This window comes from Lepidothrix coronata, unplaced genomic scaffold (genome assembly GCF_001604755.1).
Source record: "Lepidothrix coronata isolate B3197 unplaced genomic scaffold, Lepidothrix_coronata-1.0 Scaffold49, whole genome shotgun sequence".
Lineage (NCBI taxonomy): Eukaryota > Metazoa > Chordata > Aves > Passeriformes > Pipridae > Lepidothrix > Lepidothrix coronata.
This window is the reverse complement of record NW_016690229.1, coordinates 5,067,708-5,088,145: the sequence shown is the minus strand read 5'-3', so window position 1 is coordinate 5,088,145 and position 20,438 is coordinate 5,067,708. Positions and strand designations below refer to the sequence as shown.

General features: G+C 44.4%; 2 protein-coding genes across 5 annotated transcripts; both read right to left on the bottom strand.

Annotated features, from left to right (window-relative positions):
- Positions 1-1,031: 1,031 nt before the first annotated feature.
- Positions 1,032-11,873, bottom strand: OGFR (opioid growth factor receptor). Of its 3 annotated transcripts, XM_017815295.1 has the most exons (9): positions 11,569-11,873; positions 9,776-9,829; positions 7,842-7,874; positions 7,126-7,188; positions 6,735-6,819; positions 6,265-6,343; positions 5,768-5,834; positions 5,327-5,475; positions 1,032-4,497 (listed from the first exon to the last, which is right to left on the bottom strand). In XM_017815295.1, the coding sequence occupies exons 1-9, from the start codon at positions 11,776-11,778 to the stop codon at positions 3,120-3,122; spliced, it is 2,118 nt and encodes a 705-aa protein (XP_017670784.1). In that variant the 5' UTR covers positions 11,779-11,873; the 3' UTR covers positions 1,032-3,119. The 3 variants fall into 3 exon arrangements, with proteins under 3 accessions (XP_017670784.1, XP_017670785.1, XP_017670786.1); XM_017815296.1 differs by lacking the exon at positions 9,776-9,829; XM_017815297.1 differs by lacking the exons at positions 7,842-7,874; positions 9,776-9,829.
- A 1,108-nt stretch (positions 11,874-12,981) lies between these two features.
- MRGBP (MRG/MORF4L binding protein) lies at positions 12,982-18,710 on the bottom strand. Of its 2 annotated transcripts, none has more exons than XM_017815298.1 (5): positions 18,491-18,710; positions 17,443-17,564; positions 16,830-16,911; positions 15,431-15,508; positions 12,982-14,376 (listed from the first exon to the last, which is right to left on the bottom strand). In XM_017815298.1, exons 1-5 carry the CDS (start codon positions 18,708-18,710, stop codon positions 14,186-14,188), a joined length of 693 nt encoding a protein of 230 aa, XP_017670787.1. In that variant the 3' UTR covers positions 12,982-14,185. The 2 variants fall into 2 exon arrangements, with proteins under 2 accessions (XP_017670787.1, XP_017670788.1); XM_017815299.1 differs by lacking the exon at positions 18,491-18,710 and adding an exon at positions 17,681-18,283.
- Between the last annotated feature and the right edge of the window lie 1,728 nt (positions 18,711-20,438).

Genomic DNA, 20,438 nt, shown 5'->3' with positions numbered 1-20,438 from the left:
GGCAGCTGGGGACAGAAAGGGACCGTATGTCTGTATGGCTTCTGCTGGCTTCAAAATAACTGGAATGTTTTACTGGACACCACAAACCCCAGAGAGGGAGAGCAGTGCAGTCCCACAAACTGCTTTGCACAGCTTGTGCCTCCTCCTCCACACGAGGCCAACTGATGGCAGGACAGAAGGCAGAGGAAATCTAAATTCCTTGGCCACACCTCACTCAGAGCAAGCCTGGGCTTGGAGGGCTGCTGCCCATGGAGTTTGCTGACCAGCACAGGAAGAGTATTCACCTTCAAGCCCAGCCCGTGGAACAAGAGGACACCCAGTTATCCTCTCATTCCACATCCCCAGGCAGAGGCAGCACAGCTGAAGGGACACAGCAACTCACAGAAATCATTTTACCACACAGACACCCCTGTACCTGTGTCCTGAAAAGACCCACTGGACTGAACCCCCATGGCCAGGCTGGGCAGGTGCCCTCCTGCCTGAAGCCCCAAGGGATGAGTGAAGTGAAGCCCTTGTTTGCCCCACAGAGCATCAGGACACCTGTGGGAGGGTGGCAGCACAAAGGCAAGTCAGGACCTACCAAAACATACTGAAACATGGGGACACCTCATCCCTGGGAGCGTCCAAGGCCCGGTTGGATGGGGCTCTGAGCAGCCTGGTCTAGTGGAAGGTGTCTGAGGGTGGACTGAGATGACCTTTAAGGCCTTTTCCAACCCAAACCATTCCATGATTCTATGATTTCCAAGCACATCATTAAACAAGAACCATTGCAGGGGGTTTGGGGGGTATCTTTATCCCACAGACATTCACTGGGCATATTTTAGAGCTGGAGGAAGATTGGGCATCACCTCCCCATGGAACAAGCAGCAAATGTGTCTCATGGTGAGCCCAGCAGAGCTCTGCTTGGGAATGCTGGGCAGCCCCCTGCACCCACTTACTGGAGGGGACCACGACACAGGAGGGGTGGGTGGTGGTGGGTAAATACATAGTCACATCCTGCCCTCAAAGATAAAAAAAAGTGGAAACTGGTATGCAATCAAGTCATGCTTTAATAGGGGAATTAACATAACAGACTCTGTGATACAACTCTGAGTGCTGGGAAACATCTTGTGAACTCACCACACACACCTACAGTCAAAACTGTAAACCAGGTATGAGAGGGAAGGGTTTGGTTTGAGCACTCACTCCAGGCTGGGGCTCACAGTGAAATCCCATTAAACACAAAACCAAACCTCACCATAACAAGATATATGATCTATGCCCCAACTGAGCACATATTCACAATGGAAATTTCATTAAATAAGAAAATTACTATAAATCTGTACAAAAGCCACAATTAACAATTCTTAGGAATCTCTTAGGAAAGAATTTTCACTCAACATCTTCAAGTATTTGTATCTGTAGTTAAGTGTATTCTTATTGGCTATTTAACTCCACTTGTTCATAAGAAGAAAAAAAAAAAGTGATTTAAAAACATTAAAGCCTTTTTCCAGCACGTGTGTGACCACAAGCATGAGATGCTGAGCTTGCAGACTTTTATTCCCACACACATGTATGTGGCATGCTGGCTCAGGACCTACAGTCTGGGAAGGCAAGTCACCCATCAAATTCCTTGAAAGATGAAGCTTCTTAAGAACTGTAGCAGAGAGAGGAAACACATTAACATTGCACAGGCTGCTGCATCAACCAAACAGCACCAAAGAACCCCAAAACCAAACCAAACAATCTGAGCAAACAGCAAGTCCAGACCTTCTGGCTGTTGGGAACGGTTTCCCCTCCTTCATGAAACGGGTCCCTGTTGTCAACCTTTAGGAGCTGAGCTGTTTAATGCTCTTTCAGACTCGGTGGAATATGGTGTAAGTCAGGCAGAACAGCTGACAGGGAGGTCAGGAACACTAATGCAGGCAAATAGCTGGCAAAGTCTGAAAGTGAATTCTTGAGGGCTGTAAATAAACGAACCAGACAAGCGTACCCCCTCCAATTAAAGCTTCAATTAACTGCCCCACAAAGCCCAGTGGTTTCCAGACATGCTGCACTTGGACATGCCCTCACTGTCTGACATGCTGACCATTAATGGCAAACCAATCCTGCCCTAACTGGGAGATGGGTTGGATCTGACACATCTGACCTCACGCAATGGGCCCCTCAGAAAGGAGCCCCACAGGCCATGGCAAATTACCAGCAAAGGCTGAAAAAAATGCAGTGGGAAAAATTTGTGCTGTTTTGGCAACTGAGAAAGGAAGGCCTTTGAACCAGGCATGGACACTGATATCTGTGGAAGACAATAAAGGGTCTAAAAGTGGTGGGAAAACCTGGGGAAGAGCAGCTCTAGAGTTTTATGCAAAATCTGAAGGTTTTTCTCTTAGAAACTAGTAGACAACTCATATTCTTAACAACTCTAAGAACTACAAAGCAACCTCTGTGGGGATGAAGAGAACAAATTACTCAGCACTTTGCACCTCAGAACAGTATCTACACAAAGGTTCATACTGATCAGAGGTATGTTTGGTTATGCATTTTATCCCAGTCCAAAGCCAAATCTACTTTATAGAGGCAGCTATACTCTGACATCATGTGAAATCCATATACTCATCTATTTTAGGGAAACAGCGCTTTTTCCAGGAAAAAACTCCTGGAAAGGTACAGCCTTTCAAAATAACAAACAGAAGTTACACGGTAATAGAAAGGCCTGGTAAATTAGGTCATGCTGTCTTACATTAAAAATCATGTATTTAATAAATACTTAACTATTTCAAACAAGGAAAGAGATCATTTTTCCTCTTCTCTTTCAGAAGGGACATACCAGAATCAAAGCAAAGTGCAAAAATCCCCGTTGCTCCAAGATAGCCCTGAACATCAGATAAAAACCAGGAACAGGACAAGGCCTGTTCATGAAGATGACTAAATTAAAGTTTTCCTCTTTAGGGTAACCAAAAGCTGGATCTCGGTGAAATTACTAGAGATGATTAAAAAAGCATGACAGAGTGAAAGTGAGACAGGGGCCAGCCTGGATCATCCCAAAGGAAGTTTATTTTTCCATGTACTTCTCTTATCCAAGCTGGCTCCCTGCAGCTGGGGCAGTGTCATCTCTGCTTGCTCGAGGACTCGCTGCGCTGCTCTCACTCTGCTGCTCCCTGCTCTCCACCAGGCTCTGCTGCATGCTCAGAGCTCTCAGCTTTTTGTGTTGCAATCTCAGCACTGTCTTCTTCAGGACAAGTGGGTGTCGTGCTCTGCTCAAGACTCTCTGGAGCTTGTTTCTTGTCTGTGGGTTCTGCTTGCCCTTTTTCGTCTGCGTTTTCTGCCTTTTTCTGCTGTTCTACCCCATCTACCTCACTCTTACCCCCCAGGAGTGTGCTGTTGCAGTTGTGCTGATCACTCCTCACCGTGCCTTGATCTCCACTCAACTCACAGCCATCACTTCTTGGAGAAGTAGAGCCAGTCCTGGGGAGCCTGGAACCAGCCAGGGGTCTTACACCCTCACCATCTGCATCACCACCCCCCCCCTTCTCACTTCTCACTTCCACAGTTTCATTTTTCTCACTGACATTTTCTTTTTCAGCCTCAGACTTTGCAGCAGATGAATTTACCTTGGCATTACAGTCTGTGGGCCCCATGTTCAGGTTTATGGCCAAGTTGACTGTTTTGTTTTTCGATGTTCTTTTATCGACTTTCCTCCGTTTCACAGCTGCATCAGTGGTCTCTGGCACTGCTGAGCCTTTGGTGCTCGCATCATCTTCTTTCAGTGCTTCCTGGTCCTCTTCTGCTTGTGAGGGTGGGCCTGAGGAGGGAATTTCTGCATTAATTGCACATTCTCCCAGATTATGGGAAATGTTTTCAATATCAGTAGAGCTTTTCAGTGGTCCAACCTTTTCAGCATCTGCCATACGTGCATCCAGTTTTCTCTTCTTGCTCTCCTTTGTGCAGTCATTCTCTGCTGTACCCTGCACTTCTTCAGCCTCACTGTTTAAATCCTTCTCCTCCAGCTGGGCAGATGAAGCTTCTTTCTCCTCTTCATCATCTCCTCCCTTCAAAACACATTTGCTTATCTTCTCTTTTACATCTTCATCACTCACTTCAGGCTGCAAGTTCGCAGCATCTCCAGCTTTCTGTTCTGCCTCTGGAGACTGGTTCTGATCCTTTCCCACACAATCACCACAGTTTTTACCAGGAGTTTCCTGTCTATCTTCAGCCTTTTGGTGCAGCTGTGGCTTGGCAGAGCGAGGTCTGTACTTCTGGAGTTTCTCCTTTGGCCCCCACACGAAGTCTTCCTGAGGTCTGAAGTGTTGCCAAGCGTAGTGGACCAGTTCTCTCCTCCTCCGTTTGCTTCTGACGGTGAACAGGAAGTAATCCAAGGCACTTCTCTTGACATTTGGTAGAGTCCCCTTAACAAGAGTTTCTGTTAGGAAAAACTTCACCAAGTGCACCTGATGGCGTTCATATCCCATCTCCCCCAGGCACTTCAGGATGCGAGTGATCCGCAGGTTGTTGTGGCTGAACCTGAACGGAACAGACAAGCAAAGCTGTTAAGGGAAAGTCTCACAAGCCACTGTGAACCTCTGGGGTACCTGCAAAATATTTTGTCATTGACTGACTGTTTGACTTTGAAGACTATTTGACAACACAAATGGGAGCACAGGCGGGCTTTAAGCAGCTGCTGTGTGCCCTCAGCAGTACCTTCCTAAGCTGCTAAAATTCATCATCTCAACTGCTTGGAAAGGTTTTGGCTTTCCGAATCACCCACCAGGAGATAACAGCCACCATACTGAGTCAGACACACAAGTCCATGCAGCCTAACATCCTGTCCCTGACAGAGACCCTTCAGAGGAAGCCTGTAGTGTTAGGAACACAGGCATGCAGGGCTGCTGCCAAAAATTCATGTCTTAGGCTAGACATAGCTTTTTTTTGGCCTTTTTTATTTTAATACTTGACAATCTTCAAGTTATTTTCTCTTTTGTGACTATGCCCAGTCCTTTTAAGAGCCCTTCTTAATATCATCAGGGGTACAAGAATCAGAAGGAACATTATTATCTCTGCAAGACCTGCAGTAATACAAAAATATCACATTTGCAGAGCACTTTTCAAACAAGGACTCAAAGCACTTTACACACACACATTGAGGCAGTTTTATAACAATCAGGGATGGAAATATTCCTATTTTGTAGTTTAACAGAATAAAAGCTAAAAGTACTCTCACTAGATAACATGTTTATCAACAAAAGTCTTCATTCCTCAAGGACTGAGGATTTCCTTGACTTGGACTTTTTTTTTTCCCCTCAAAGAAGTGCCTGGGTGCAGTATATGACCAATGGCATAAACTGAGACTTACCTGTCCAAGTTTTCAAATCTGTCAGCCCAGTTCTCTGCTCTCTTAAGTTCTCCAGTTTCTTTGTTGACCAGAATGATTCCATAAAATCTCAGCATGAGCTCATAAGCACGTACAAACCTTTCCATAACTTCCTTGGACCTCTTAAAGGCCTGAAAACGAGACAGAGCAATTAGTAAAAGGTGCAATTCCCTAACTACCTGCACCAGTTTAAGTGGCACCTGAACTCTAAACAAGGTTTGACTGTGTCACTAAAGCATTTCATTTGCTGGTGGAGCTACTGGCAGACAGCCAACTGCCTTACAGGGAGCTCCATGCACATCAGAGACCCGAGAAAGCTAAAAATCCCACTCAACTTCAAATATAAGGCATTTAGGGAAAATCCTAACATACTTCAGAGCTCAAAAAAAAAAAAAAAAAAAGAAAAAAGCTTTCAATAAATACCTGGATTTCTTGAGAGGTGAGTGGCTTGGCACGCCAGTTCATGCCGTGTTCACGTAAAGGGAACAGCCTGAAACAAAAGAAATTTTGATCCCAGATGAGCAAAGATGACATCCAACCACACAGGCACCTCTTGGAGACCTCACATCCCTACGGGCATGGAAGTAGTTTTACTATATGAGAAATAAATCCCTCCCATAAAAGCATTGTCTACATCAATAACAGCAACACATTTTGCTTATCTGGAGCTCTCTCCTTGCCCTAACTTTGTTCTGCAGGTGCTCGAAGGCATAACTGAGCTCTATTGCCACAGCTGCACTGGAAACCCAGGGCCTTCGAGACTTCCAGAAAAACACAACTCAATGAAGCTAAAGTGGACAAAGGTTTCATCAAGAGTGATGCTGGGCCTTTTGTGAAGCTGTTTTCAGGAACACAGATACACCCGACGCTTAAAAGAGGCACAACTAAAGAGAGGCACTCTGTTCCTGCAGACAGTTTACCACTGTATGTAAGAATGGTTATATTCCAGAATTTCATAGTCGTCCCACCAACGTGAAAGCAGATCTTCAATAAGCACACCTGCAAGGAAAAGGAAAAGGTCAGGCAAGAAACCACACCAAATTAAAATTAAAGTTAGCCAATCACCCCAGGTAGCTCATTACCCAGACCCAGGTGTTTGCACACAGGCATTAGCTTCTCTAACTAGACAACCTGGTAAGCCAGAAAAATACCTTAGTTTTCTACCACCAAGCAGAAAATGAAGGAAAATACAGCAGGAACAAGGACGTTTTGAAATGGAAATGTTGATGGCTTTTTTGTTTGTTTTGTTTTGGGTGGTGTTTTTGTTTTGGTCTGGTGTTTTGTTTGGTTTGGTTTTTATTAGCTGTCCCATGTGGATGAAGCTGCTCTTTCACCAATTCAAGCAGCTACAGCAGATTGCATCAAACAGCCACCACACAACGGTACTCACCCTGGGGCATAAAAGAAATCTCATTTTTATAAAAGCTTAAGTTCCACATCTCTTCTTCATCCTCATTTTCTGATTGTTTCAAACCCTGGAGGTGAGAACAAGAAATCAACAAGCAGCAATCTTTTCAAAGGCAATACTCACTTCAACATTTCTCCTTGCTTTCCCTCACATTTCATAAATGTTCTCAAGCTAAATCCTCGAAATGTGTTTTGGGAAGTAACAGCTTGTTTCTGACGCACCCACATCATTGCTTCCCCCTCACAAATAAATCCTTCAAAGGTTCCGTAAATGTAAAGGCAAAAGGGTGTTCCCAAATCTAGAAAGTGTTCCTAAAGGTAGGAAGGGACAAGGAGGAGCCCCAGGAGCTGGTTCCCCATCCCTGAGCACGTACTGGGTAGTGGTGTCTGTATCTCTGCATGTCTTTGGCCGCAGTGCAGTTACGCCTCCAGTTGAACTGCAGAAAAGAGACACATCAGAGATTCACAATAAAGCCATTTTCTGCAAAAAAGAATCACTCACTGACTGAATTCAGCATCTCTCACATGTGCCCTGCACTCCCAGAACCAGCCAGACTGTTACTGTTGTCATTTCTCTGCATTCCTGACTTTGGACTAAAAGAAGTTCATGCCTTATCCTTTAACCAAAACACTTCTTTTCCCTTCTAGTCTTATCAATCAAGGTTTTCATTTTCATGCCTATCTTGTATCCCAGTTGGGTTTGCTTACGGAAATGGTCAGAACTAGCTGGAAATCCCAAATAGTAAAATGTCATTTTCCCCCCTTAACTAAAAGATTTTAAAAGAAGACATATCTCTGAGTTGCTATAAACCCTAGCGAAGAGAGAGGCCAGACTTCAAAATTGGAGAATTTAAGATGTAGAAATATCCCTGGAATTCAAGATTCTCATTCCCTGTAGACATTACTGAAATAAAAAGTTTTATTCATCTTTGCTTTATGCTCGAGATCAGCCTTGCTGATTAAGCATCATGCTGATCTAGACAGCAAACAATAACAGAGCTACATGGTCACATTAGATATTTATTTTATTGGACTTCTGTTCCAATCATCATCTTAATTATTACTCATTTTTCCATGTAACCAAACTTACCTGAGACTGCCGTGATGAATTCGAGCTTTGCTCCTACAAATAAAAAGCATTTCGTTGGAACATTCTGAAACCAAACTTCACTAATAAAATAAAAAATAGATACGAAATGAGAATACCCACAGCAGTGACTCACATGATCCCTATTAGTTGCCAAGTGACAGATTTATCTAGTTACAGTTGAATTCACTTTATATTATTCATAATTTAAATTGCTACAGAGAAAAACCTGTGGTGCCATACAATCAGGTGCCAGGTTCTCCTCACTACACAGATGTGCTAGATTCATTTCAAGTGTCACATTTAGACAGAAATCACAAAAGAACAGCTTCATTTGTTCCTCTGAAATTTGTGGGAATAGAAGTTGCAAGCATGACTTAGTTTAAAATGCATTTTAACTGAATTACATACATATAGATTTTTACTTATCTATTTTTTGCAGTGGATTACTTCAGTGATAAGAGAATTTGTTACACTTCAAAGCCACACAGACAGGTTTAATCTTGCTGAGTGCTGAATCACCTTGTCCCAAACCATGAAAGCACTTAACAGTGTTGTGTCAATTTAGAACCACCAAAATGAACAAGACTGCTCACGAATAAAGGGGCCCCCAAAGCGAAGCACAGCACAGTCAGTTTGTTCAGTGCCAGCTCACAGCAAGAACAAGAATGCTGGGAAATGGGGATGAGATGTGCAAACTCTTGCAAAATAAGCACTGTAAGGAACTTAGAAGAAAGAAGCAGCAAAAACTCTCCCTAGTTATTTTATAACCTCATTGGGTATTTTGTAACCTCATTTGCACAGAGCAAAATAAAACCACTTCCTAATGAACAATGATCCTTGGTTCATTAATAATAATTAAGGCTGGAACTGGACTACATTTTTTAACATCTTGTTGTAATGAAGTCACCCATTCACTTGCCCTGTTGACTGTTACACGGAATTAACTAAAACATTGTTTTAATACAATCAATTATTAATATTCTATTTCTAGATATTCTTTACACTTAAGATTCTAAAATAACATCCTTGGACGCAGTCAGGTGGGACAGGATAAAAGCAGACTGGCTCCCACTTTGGAAAATAACTCATTTGCTGAAGAGCCAGTGTAGCCACAGAGCCAGATGCAATGCCATGATGCAAGGGGCTGTAAGGCTTGTCCAGAAAGAAGCTAGATCCAGGAAAAGGCATTCTGGAGCCCAGCAATAAAGAGAACAAGATGAGGAAGCAAAGAGAGCAAAACTCAGCTTTGGTTCTCCAAGTAGGTGTTGCTTCTGGGTCTCTATAAACTTCTATTTAAGCCACACAGGAACAGAACCTTCCCTTTCTTTCCAGGTAAGAAACACAAACTAAACAGCAAGGCTGAAACTCGCAGGTATAAATCAATCCCCTTTATGTCTCACAGCACTGCCAGGAAACCTAAGTGGGTTTCACCCTCCAAACCTGGAGGCAGAACATGCATCAGTGTTCAAAGAGTGAGGGAAGCAGAGAACACAGCCAGGAGAGGGGAACACAAACAGGATTGGGCTGAGAAATCAGCTGGAAACCAGCTGTAACCAAAAGGGATGAAAGAAGGTGTGGATTGTGAACCAGGCACTGCAATGAGAAAGATGACAACCCCAGAAGAGGAACTGAAACCTTTTGTTGACTGAAATTTAGGAGAAAGCAGAACTATGGGATTTGTTATTAAAACATGAACTTTGGGCATTAGAGCAGCCTTTTTATTCTTAAAATAAACATAAACCATAAAGTTTTCAAAGCTCACTCACAGAAGCTAAAGGCACTGCAAGGCAAAAGAGCTGGAAAGACACAGCTGCAGGAACCTCAGACTGAGAATATGGAGCAGTTACAGAGACAAGTGAAACGCAAAGATAAAAGTAGAATTTTTAAGTTGATTTTGAAAGTGTACAGTGCAAATAATAATAAAAAATTCTAACCTCAGTACTGAATAAAAACACTAGCAGCTTCAGCCAGAAAGAATACCATCTAGACTGAGGGGAGAAGAATGAGAATTAGTGCAAAATAAGCAGAAGTAGGAACTAGTTTTGGAAACTGATTCATGCCTTTAACAGGCTGCAAAGGCACAAATGGATAGCAGAAGATTTACTGTTTCTTTGAACATTCATTCTCACTGCCCTTATAATTTTTCAAGGCACTGTCAGACAGAGGTAACTACACATTCATCACTGAAGGAAGAGCTCCTCTTGAAAAATGCAGAACAGTATTCCAGGGGCCATAAGGCTGAGGGACAACATCCTCCTTTGTAAGGCAAAGCTTTGTAAGGAAAAGTCCACCCACTGGAGTGAAAAAATGGTCCTTGCTTTTACAGTTGTCACAGTCCAGAGCTGCTCTAAATAAATAAAAAAAAAAAACAACGCCTGAAGAACAAACACATGCAAATAGAATAACCTGAATGTTCTGGAGTTATTAAAACTTGTGAACTCCAGCCATGCACAAAAGAAAGTTGACAGCATGCTCTCCAACACTGTAAAACACTTCAAAGGAAAACCCTGCCTCCTCCATTCAGTATTACAACTAATCCACCCCAAACACCTTTCCATGTGCACAGAGAATTTTTTTGTACAGTGGTATTTTATTATCTTAATGCTTATTAAAAAAATAAAGTTTAATATTAAACTCCTTTAAAAGTGTATTCACTGGATAGCTTTATCTGCCTATTTATATTCGAAGAGAAGGGAAGAGTTGCTGAAATGAAAGTCAAGTGAAGAATTAGTTTCCTTTTCCCCAAAAGGGGAGGAGTCAAAGGACTGTAGTTTTGACTGACAGGAAATACTGAAAAAGAAACAGGTTTGCATTTACCAAAGCAACACTGGAGAAGAAACTACTGCCACTCAATGTCAAACTGATGCTAAAAACGGGGACCTCAGACAAGACTAAAAAGTTCCTTTTATTTCAACTAAACATTACTTTAAGGCACCAGGCACAGGTGCTCATGTTTTGCAGCACCTCACTCATAACTGCACATGCACCTCTAGTTTTTAAAACTGTGTATTTTGTTGTTTTCAGAGTTGCTTTAAACACGTTCCTTAGAAAATAAAACATGTCTAAAAGAAATAAAAAATTACAGCTCATTTTTAAAACTGAGCAGATTTTATGTGATGGCATTTTATTAATGGCATCAAAGAGCAGAAGGAAGGCCACCATACAAAGCTGAAGATACCAACCAAAAACTGAAAAGCAGAGAGAACAGTAATGCCATAATGTCACATCCATGTGGTGAACAGGCAGGTGACATAGAGAAAACAGAACCTCTATTTATGGGATAAAGTACCCAGACCACAGGGAATGGTGGGGGAAAATATTAAAACCCAGCTCATGGCAGTCTAACGGATATTAAGGGGCCGTGAAGTCACAGCATCCCTCTGCCATCCCCATCCCTGTCCCCTCTCCCGGAGGATTTGCGCCATCGAGATGGGGGCAAAGTACATGCCCAGGCAGCGCTGCCAGGGCAAAACCCCTTTGACTTGTAGTAAGTATTTCAAGCTGCCCCAGTTCTTCTTAGTAAATCAAGCACCTGACAGCGGAGCCCAGAAGGCAGGAACAACATCACTCACACAGGTGAGCGCACCTGGGACAGCCCCGAGGGCTGCGGGAACTCCCGAGGGATGCGGCGGCTCCGCACGGGGGGAACAGGGGAAGGTGCTCCGGGAGAGAACAAGGGAAGGGGGTCCCTCAGCCCATCCCGCGCCCCGGGGACCCCCGCACCCACCCGGCAGTCTTGCTCCTTGCCCGACCCCGGCTGCTCCCCCGCATCCTGCGGCTCCTCCCCGGCTGCCGCCTCCGCTCCCTCCGCTTCGCCTCCGCCGCCATCCTCCTCCTCCTCCTCCTCGTCCTCCTCTTCCTCTCCCTCCCAGGTGGAGTCGTAGTCCTCCGGCTTGCCCACCTCCTCCCATAACCGCTCCGTGTAGGAGAAAGCCATGGAGCGCGGCGGGGAACGGAAAGGGAAAGCGAAAGGGATCGGGGAAGGGGCGGCGGGGCCGCCGCCCGCCCGCGCGCACAAAGCACGGCCACGTGGGGGGGGGAACGGAAGCGCGAGCAGGCCCCGCCCCCTTCCTGCGCCCGCCCGCACCGGTCCCGGTGGCACCGGGAGCTTCCCTCCTTCCTCCGCCGGGATCCGGGAGCGCCGGCACCTGGGGATGGGGAGATGGTCATCCTGCTGGGACATGAGCGAAAGAGCAATATTCCCAAGGAGCCTGGGGAGCAAGGCAAAGCGCGGAGGCGCTGGGGTCATTTAAAGCATTTAAATTTACATTTACATTTGTCAATACCCAACTTGACGTCCAAAAAATTCCTAAAAAATCTGCGCTGCGGGACTGGGCGTGAAATCCCAAGTGGGCTTTCCCTGCTACGAGGTTGGCGCTGAGAGGTCGCGCCAGTACACGTTGTTGTCGACACAATTCTACTTCGAGCTATAAAAACATGTCATTGGTAGAGCAAACATTTTGGAATGGCATCACCTGGGTGAGCTGGATTTACACCCACAGGGCCGTGAGACTTGAGAGATACAGAATCCGCACTTCACGGCCAGAATCTGCATAGATCATGACAAAGTTTCTCAAGGGAATAGCAGAACTTAACAGAGGCATTCATTCACCTTTGGGCGTGAATGAATTCTTCACTCACTGGGTGACAGATCTGTAAGTGACGTGTGATTACAACCTCTAGGAACTCGATCCTACCGAATAAGTTGTTTTTCAACATTAAAATCGGGAGCTTCCTCACATAAGGTTATAAAAGGTCATTTCCCACCTGCCCAGAAAACCTCTGAGGCTCCTACAGCACCTCTCCCACAAACCAGAGCTCCAAGGGGCTCTCCGGTTGGTGGCATCTCACCAGACATTCTCCAAGGATTAAAGCACTGAATTCATGGTAATTGTACCTTCTGGTAAATCCTCAAGTTTGGAAGCTTGCAGCAACCTATCTATTGTGTTCAGCAGGCCAGGATTTTTTATCAAATATCATATAGAAATAACAGGGTTCATACAGACAAAGTTAGTAAAAAAAGCCAAACCCAAACCCCCAGGCAGGCACTTTTGACCAATGCCACTAAAGGCACAGGGTACCTAAATAAGTTCCAAAATACACTGGGCAAGATTTTAATCAAGTCACACAACAATTACCATTTAGTAAAATAAAAACAAGTCAAATTTATTCTTGGTATAAAACAAGAGAAGAAAATAAGGCAGACAAGAACTTGGCTACGTACCTAGAATAAAAGCAAAAAGTAGTAGACTCCTAGTGCCTCACCTTGAAGGCAATACTGACAGATTAAGAAGTAATTCTTCCTTTTATTAACTGGTAGTTAATATAATGAAACAAATTCAGTACCATTTCAACCTGCTTCATTCACCATGTAACAGGTGTTTGTTGACTGTGGTCCATCTTCTCACAGCACAAAAATAGTAATTTTATCAAATCTCAATATCTTAGCATATAAAAGATAAGCATTACAGTGTCAGTAAGGTTCTTCAGCTGTAGAACAAAATGAACATTTTGGAAAACCAATTCCATTTACATCTACTAAAACCGCTTTAAAAAAATAAATAATTAAGTACAAACCCCACTGTTTTACACTACTGTATTACAAACGGATGAAGCAACACCTCCAGGTTCATGCACAGCTCAACTGATCCCTTACAAAACAATGTGACATCTCCAGATATTTTATTTAGGACACTTATTAATTATTCTGGCTAGGGGCATTACAATTTTCACTTCACTTATGGCATATAAACTTAGAAAGATTGAAAAATGTTACATCTCTAAGGGTCAAATGAGGTTCCTCCAGCCAACAGAGCGACAGAACACTTCAACTCAGTAGTTACCTGCATTTAAAAGAATTTTAGTTGTACTGAACCAACAAATTGAGACATTTGATACAAGTGCTATGTTTGCAGCAAGTGAAATGGCCAAAACATTACCCACAGATGGTCTGTGATACTCACAGACGGCAACAAAGGCAGAAAACACAATCCCAGGTTTACAGGAATCGCCTTTGCTTTTGCTGATCCGAGGCCCCGTGTTGCACTGGGCACGGGTTTCATGAGCTGTGCTGCCACAGAGCGTGTTGCTGGTTGGGAATGCAGCCACTGGCACTGTTACACCCACTCTCCACATTCCCAGCCTGCTCCCCAGGCCCCCAGAAGGCAGCCAGGGAACGCACCAGCCCAAGAGTCTTGCGCGTATAAAGCCGATGTGCGGATTCTTCAAACACCTGGCTCAGGTATCTTTTCCTTCCTCAAAGAGTTTCTGTAGCAACTATCCTGTGACTTGTTTTTGCTGTTCCCCCCTCCCATCCCAGAGTCTGTCACTCCTCTCTCACAGCTCTACGTCCTGCGGCGTTTGGCGGCGCTGGGACTGGAAGGGTTACTGTTTGCATTTAACACCTTCTCAGTGACTCTGTTGCGCTTCCTCTTATCAGATCCTTCTTTGGATCCAGAATCTGATGAAGTTTTCTCTTTCTCTTTGCTGCTTGGCTTTTCAGTTGCTTTTCCTAAAGTTCCAGAGGGTGCAAAAACTGAAATAGGATCAAAGTAATGATTCCAGATCAGAGTCACACACAAAGGCAAACAAGAGTGATATCAAATTTTCTTTATATTACATAAAACTTCTCAAAACAATCAACTCTCTCAGCATATTTATCCACCATTAGGTACTACTTTCACTTCTAAAGGAAAAATCTTCTCTGAGAAAGGCACATCTTGCTTTTATTATTTGCTTTAAAGACAGGCATGTATTTTCACAGGCTAAAAATCGAATTCATTAAGTGGAATTAAACAGCACTTAATATTAAAATACTTAATAGGAACACTTACAGAACATAGGACCAATCTATGGAATTTATAATCAGCAACGGTCATTACATTTGGTATCATAGGTAGATATTAAAACTGAACACCCAAAATGTGAAATTTAATATATTTTTAAATACATGTTTAGATCTTTTATTACAATCTTTAAACACCACTTATTCAGTGATATAAATATGATGAAATTATATATAGTAGTTGGCTTGGTCTGTTAATGTAAATAGCAGGATCTCTACTGTTCACATCTGACTTGTTCTACAGCAAAGTGTTAGGAAAACAAGCCTTTTATTTAAAAGAAGCAAGATAATGAGAATAAAATAAAATAAAATAAACTCTGCCCGCCTTCCCATTTAAGTACACAATTTTACAATCTTTTTTGATTTATACACCCTATTTCCCCCATGACTACAAAGTTCCTTTCACAGAGTATTTAGGTTCAATAAAACTGGACCCAACTTTCTCTCGGAGATCCTCAGATTCCTTCAGACTCCCAGGGGTTTGTCAAGTACATATTAAACCAAAAAATCTCCAAAGCTATACAACCTGCACAGATGAATTAGGAGCAAAGAAGAAATCTTTTCGATAAGCAACTGCTTACTCTGTGCATTCTTAAATTATTCTAATTCTTGGCATGAGCACATGCTGAGTCTGAGTACAAATCACAAAGTACACTGTATTTGGGATTTACATTTTAACATTAATTTCTCAGCGTTACAGTTGGTTTTTAATCTCGTATTACACAGTAGAGAGTTACAAAATTACCTTCTTCTGGACCTGCATGTGTTTCCAGCTCTTCTTTTAAAATTTCCTCTTTCACTTCTTCTTCCATCATTACTTTTCCTACAGAAAGGATTGTTAGCAATGGTTAGACGGGTTTAAAGAACCACATATTCAGTGCAACATTCAGCAGTAATTTGGAAAAGTTCCTCTGGCAGATGCTTGAACTTCCTAACTCCTCCCTTGGATAACAGCACCAACAAACACACATGCAGCTAAACTTTCAAAATCCAGCTTTCACTGCCCAACCTGAGATTTCTGTCAAACTCCTGCATATTTCTATTAGATTAAACAATACAGAGAGTTTTTTTCAAATCTCTCTCACTCATGATAAATCCACACAGTTATACACCAAGAAAGTAAAAACACAAAGAGATGATTTCACAGGGCAATGAAACCACTGTGAATCTATAAAAAAGCCTCTAAACATTTCATATGGGTTTTGTTTTCAATCAATTTTAATGCAACTTCAGAAAAAAAAACTTCATGAAAACCTATCACTGGGTATTAAAAACCGGTAATGCTTTTTAAAACAAAATAGATGAACCATATAAAAAACAATAATAGCCTAAAAATGAGATAGTTATTTCAGCACAAGGTAAAGCCCATGGCCAAAAGCAAGCTTCTCCTGCTACTGAAACTGCAGCTTTTCAGTAAGTATATCCCTGTACATTTTAAAATATTAGGTGAATTGCTGTTTAACTGCCTTATATTATCACTGGTACAGACAATTTTATCACAGAAATATTATTACATACAAATTAAGTGCAGAAAATGTTATTTTTATCAGCTCTATAGCTCCTACTCCTTAAAGTATGATCTTACTACAAAACAAAGCACATTAAAATGTGCAGATCATCTATTTAACCAAAGTTATGGTCTGATATAATATTACAACCATCTCAACAAGGTGCAGAAACCCCACAACAAGCTACAAATCACCTTTAAAGGAACCACATTTTGCCATCATTCTGCAAACTGGTATCAGCAAAGCAAAGCTGGATTTAAACAGTACAAATAGAACCTGTTTGTGCTACATTAGCATCCCATCTACTTCATATTTAAGAATTTGAGATATTCTGTGTGGAACCTGACCAAAGGTGTCTCTTTCCTGCAATGGTCAATCACAAAGGCTGGTAACAAGGATATGAACAGCACAAGAACTAGGATCCTTTCCTTGACACTTCCTTCAGTCAGTTGATTAAAAATTCATGAGATAAACTTGTATCAGTTTAACGCTCCCTTTTCCCACTGCACCAAACACACCAGTCTGAAAGAATGGCCTTGGATCAGCATCTCACACTCTTTCTTGGGGAGAGTTTTGTTAAACATTCTGGGATGAGATCAGAGTATCCAAGAAGCAGAGACTGCTGTCACATCTTACCTTCTCTCACTTCTTGAATCATTTCATCAGGAAGAGCAAAATTCTTCTCTATATTAGGGAATGGAAGAATCTCTGATTCATGCTTAGAAAGAAAAGAATGGTCTCTGTGAGTGGCTTGTAAAAATTTTAATTGGAATTTAGAAATGCAATCTCCAGTTCTGCTTTACATGCAATTAGTAGCTAAATAATTCTTATCAAGACAGTTCAGATGTTAGAGAACCAGGAGGCTCCTGATGTCAAACCGATTACTAAGGTCAAGATACCCAAGGTCATGACTTAGGACCATTTGAGATCATTTCTGCAACCCAAACATGGCAATTTCTTAAGTAAACACACTGTAACTTTTTCATTTGACACTTATACATCTATGTAAACATTTGCTGGATCAGCGTTTAGGCAAACAAAAAACAAACAAAAAACCCTCACAAGCCAGTGCAGGTTTTGTTGTCTCCCACCTAATCTATATTTATTCAGGGCAAACCCCATCAACCCAAAGAATGACATGTAATTCTCGGTATGATGAAAAAGTACAACAGACCCAGTGATTTTGGTCTATCAAAACTTCTGAACTCTATGAAATAACCACGTGGCTGCATCAACCCTTTATACTCACAAGAGCTTGCATATCATACATGGTGCTCAGATGGTCCCAAATCACCTTGGATGAAATCTGCCGTCCGATATTCTGGCTGAATTTATCCCGGATGCAAATCATGTGGAAATGGCGATTCACACCTGGGGGGAAGAACTCAGTGCAGTTTTATTTATGCCAATTAGATACATTTCAGTACATATTTCTTTATGACACCATTAAAAAAGTGTTGTGTTGTTGCAAGGAATCCAGACATTACAGGAGAGACAGGCGGCATCTGGGCAGGCTGATCCTTCACCCTGCACTGCAGGTGCTATTCCAGAGTGGGCTGAGGGTGCTCCAGTGGGTAACACTGACATATAGCCAGAGCTTTTAGAGGGGCTGTGTGAGAAACAACCGGAGGAAAGTCTCCCGAGTTCTGTGTCCAGTTCTGGGCTTCTCAGTACAGGAGAGACACGGAGCTCCTGGAGCACATCCAGCGGAGGGGAATTAAGGGACTGGAGCACTGCTCTCAGGAGAAAAGGCAGAGGGAGCTGGGCCTGTTCAGCCTCCACAAGAAACGACTGAGAGGGAACCTCGTCAATGTGTATAAATATCTAAAGACAGGGTGCCGAGACGATGGAACCAGGCCCTGCTCGGTGTAACGGGCAGGCACGCACGGGCAGTTCCATCTGAACAGGAGGAAGAAATCCTTTACTGTGAGCACTGGAACAGGTTTCCACGGAGCGGCTGTGGAGTCTCCCTCACTGGAGACATCCCAGAGCATTTCTGGGCGCAATCCTGTGCCCTGTGCTCTGGGACGGCCCCGCCGGAGCCAGCGGCCCGCTGCGGCCCCTTTCTGTGTGACCCGCTCGGCGGTTCAGTGCAGGCGGGAGGCAGCAGGTCCCCGAGGGACGGGGGGGCCGGTCCAGGCCCAGCCCGGGCGGCTCAGCGGGCCGGGAGGGCCCGCCGCTCCCTCCCTCCCTCCTCACCGGCCCCGCCGCAGCCCCGGGAGCCTCTCGGAGCCCCCCGCCCGCCGCTCTCCCCTCCCCGGCCCCCGCCGCTCCCGGAGGCCGCGGCCCGCGCTCACCTACGGGCTTGTGGCCCAGCATGGCGTGGAACAGGCAGACCTCCACCTCCGGGCTCCACACCACCGCCGCCTCCTCGGCCGGAGCGCCGGGCTCCGGCCCGGCCGCCGCCGCCGCCGCGGCTGCAACAGCGGCAGCGACCGCCGCGGCCGCCCCGGGCCCGGCCGCGGGCAGCGGCGGCTTCTCCACGGCGGCGGCCGAGCCGCCCTCCGCCTCGCTCATCGCCGCGCCGCGCCCGCAGCGGCTCCTGCCGGCCGGGAGGGGGCAAAGAGCCGGCTGGGACCGCGCCGGGGGCGGGGGAGGTTCGGGGGGTTCCCTCGGGCTCGGAGCGGTTTCTCTGCGGGGGGTGCGCTGGGCTCGCAGCGCTGGAGGGCACCGAGAGCCAGCGCTGAGGGACGGGGCCAGAGCGGGACCGTCCGGCACAGCCTCGTGGGCCTCCGGGGGAAGTGCCTTGTGGACCCCTAGGAAAAGACTTCTGGACCTCTGGGAAGTTCCTTACGAACCTCTGGGAAGGGCCCTATAGACCTCTGGGAAGGGCCTTATGGACCTCTGGGAAGTTCTTTATGGACCTCTGGGAATAGCCTTAAGGACCCGTGGGAAGAGCCTTATGGACTGCTGTCCTGTCTCAGGGTCTCTAGGGACAGTTCTGGAGGTGGCACAACGCCGCCATCCCAATGGGCTCCACAGGGATGTTCTGCTGATTTTGGGGTCCCCGGGGCCGGGGTGGCAGCACTGCGGGGTCACAGCAGGGCTGAGGGTCGGCCCTGATGCCCAGGAAGCCTCGGTCAGCCCAGTGCTCACCCTCCTGGCCTAGGAAGTCTTGGCCAGTCCAGCGTTTGCCCTTTGGTCCCGTCTTTCTCTAGCCCAAGGAGCTGCCACGCTGGAAGGTTGCACTGCAATCCCCCCCAAACAGTCCCTCCTTGTCACAACAGGATTGTTCTATATGAAATATCAGCCTGACATTGATGTTTTACGAATAACCACGCCTGGCTTGGTTGCAAAACGCAGAACCCACCAGCTTTGCCAATCATTTAAGGCGTAAAAAAAGATTTTCTTTGGGAAGAAAGAATATGTATCATTCCCTCAGAGATAAGGGGCTTTTGCCTTCTTAGGTATAATTAGACACACAGGCATGAAACGGGACTGCTGTTGCTTAGGTGATCAGGTTTTCCGATTGCTCACTCCTCACTTGAAGATTTAATCCATTTTGTGACATTAAAAATATTTCAATGGCAAATAGCGATGACACCATATGCAAAGAACAACTGTTCTGAGTGAATAATAATAGTGGGGACAAACATTCACAAGCTGAGACATTAATGCAAATTATCCAAATAATAGAAAGCAGGAAAGGCAAGATGCAATTTTCTGAAACTGAACTTTGTGTACCTTTCGATACCCAAAGGGTTGACTTGACTTGTATCATTGTTTTGGGCTTGATATAGTGCTTATACCCTGAACAGGTTAATCTAACATTAAATAAACATTTGAAATGAGTTAAACCCTAAACCTCATGTGTAAAGCCTTGCAAAGTTTGGTAGTGTGAACCCTGGATATAAATCTTCCTTTCCAGCAGGGTTCAGATTGTCCTCTTGGAATGGAAAGAAGTCTGTGACTCTAGTCTGGCTTAGATGCTGTTGAAATTTTCCAGGAATAACTTTGTGTGAGAGCTCCAGAGTGACAGATATCTTGCTGGAATGACTTCTCTGCATCAAGACTACAGGAATCTCCAGAAATATTCTTTCTGCCTGCTGTCACCACTGCTGTACCTATGTCCTGGTTGTGCTGAATAGCCCAGGCTTCACACTTCTTTCCTCATTTTGAGCCAAAATTACCTATCAGTGGGATTTTGCCAATCTCAAATGCAAGTCTACGTGTTTTTACAGTTAAATCCAGCCCTAAATCTCAGACCTGGTTAATCTTTATCCAGTCTATGCTGCTCTCTACTCT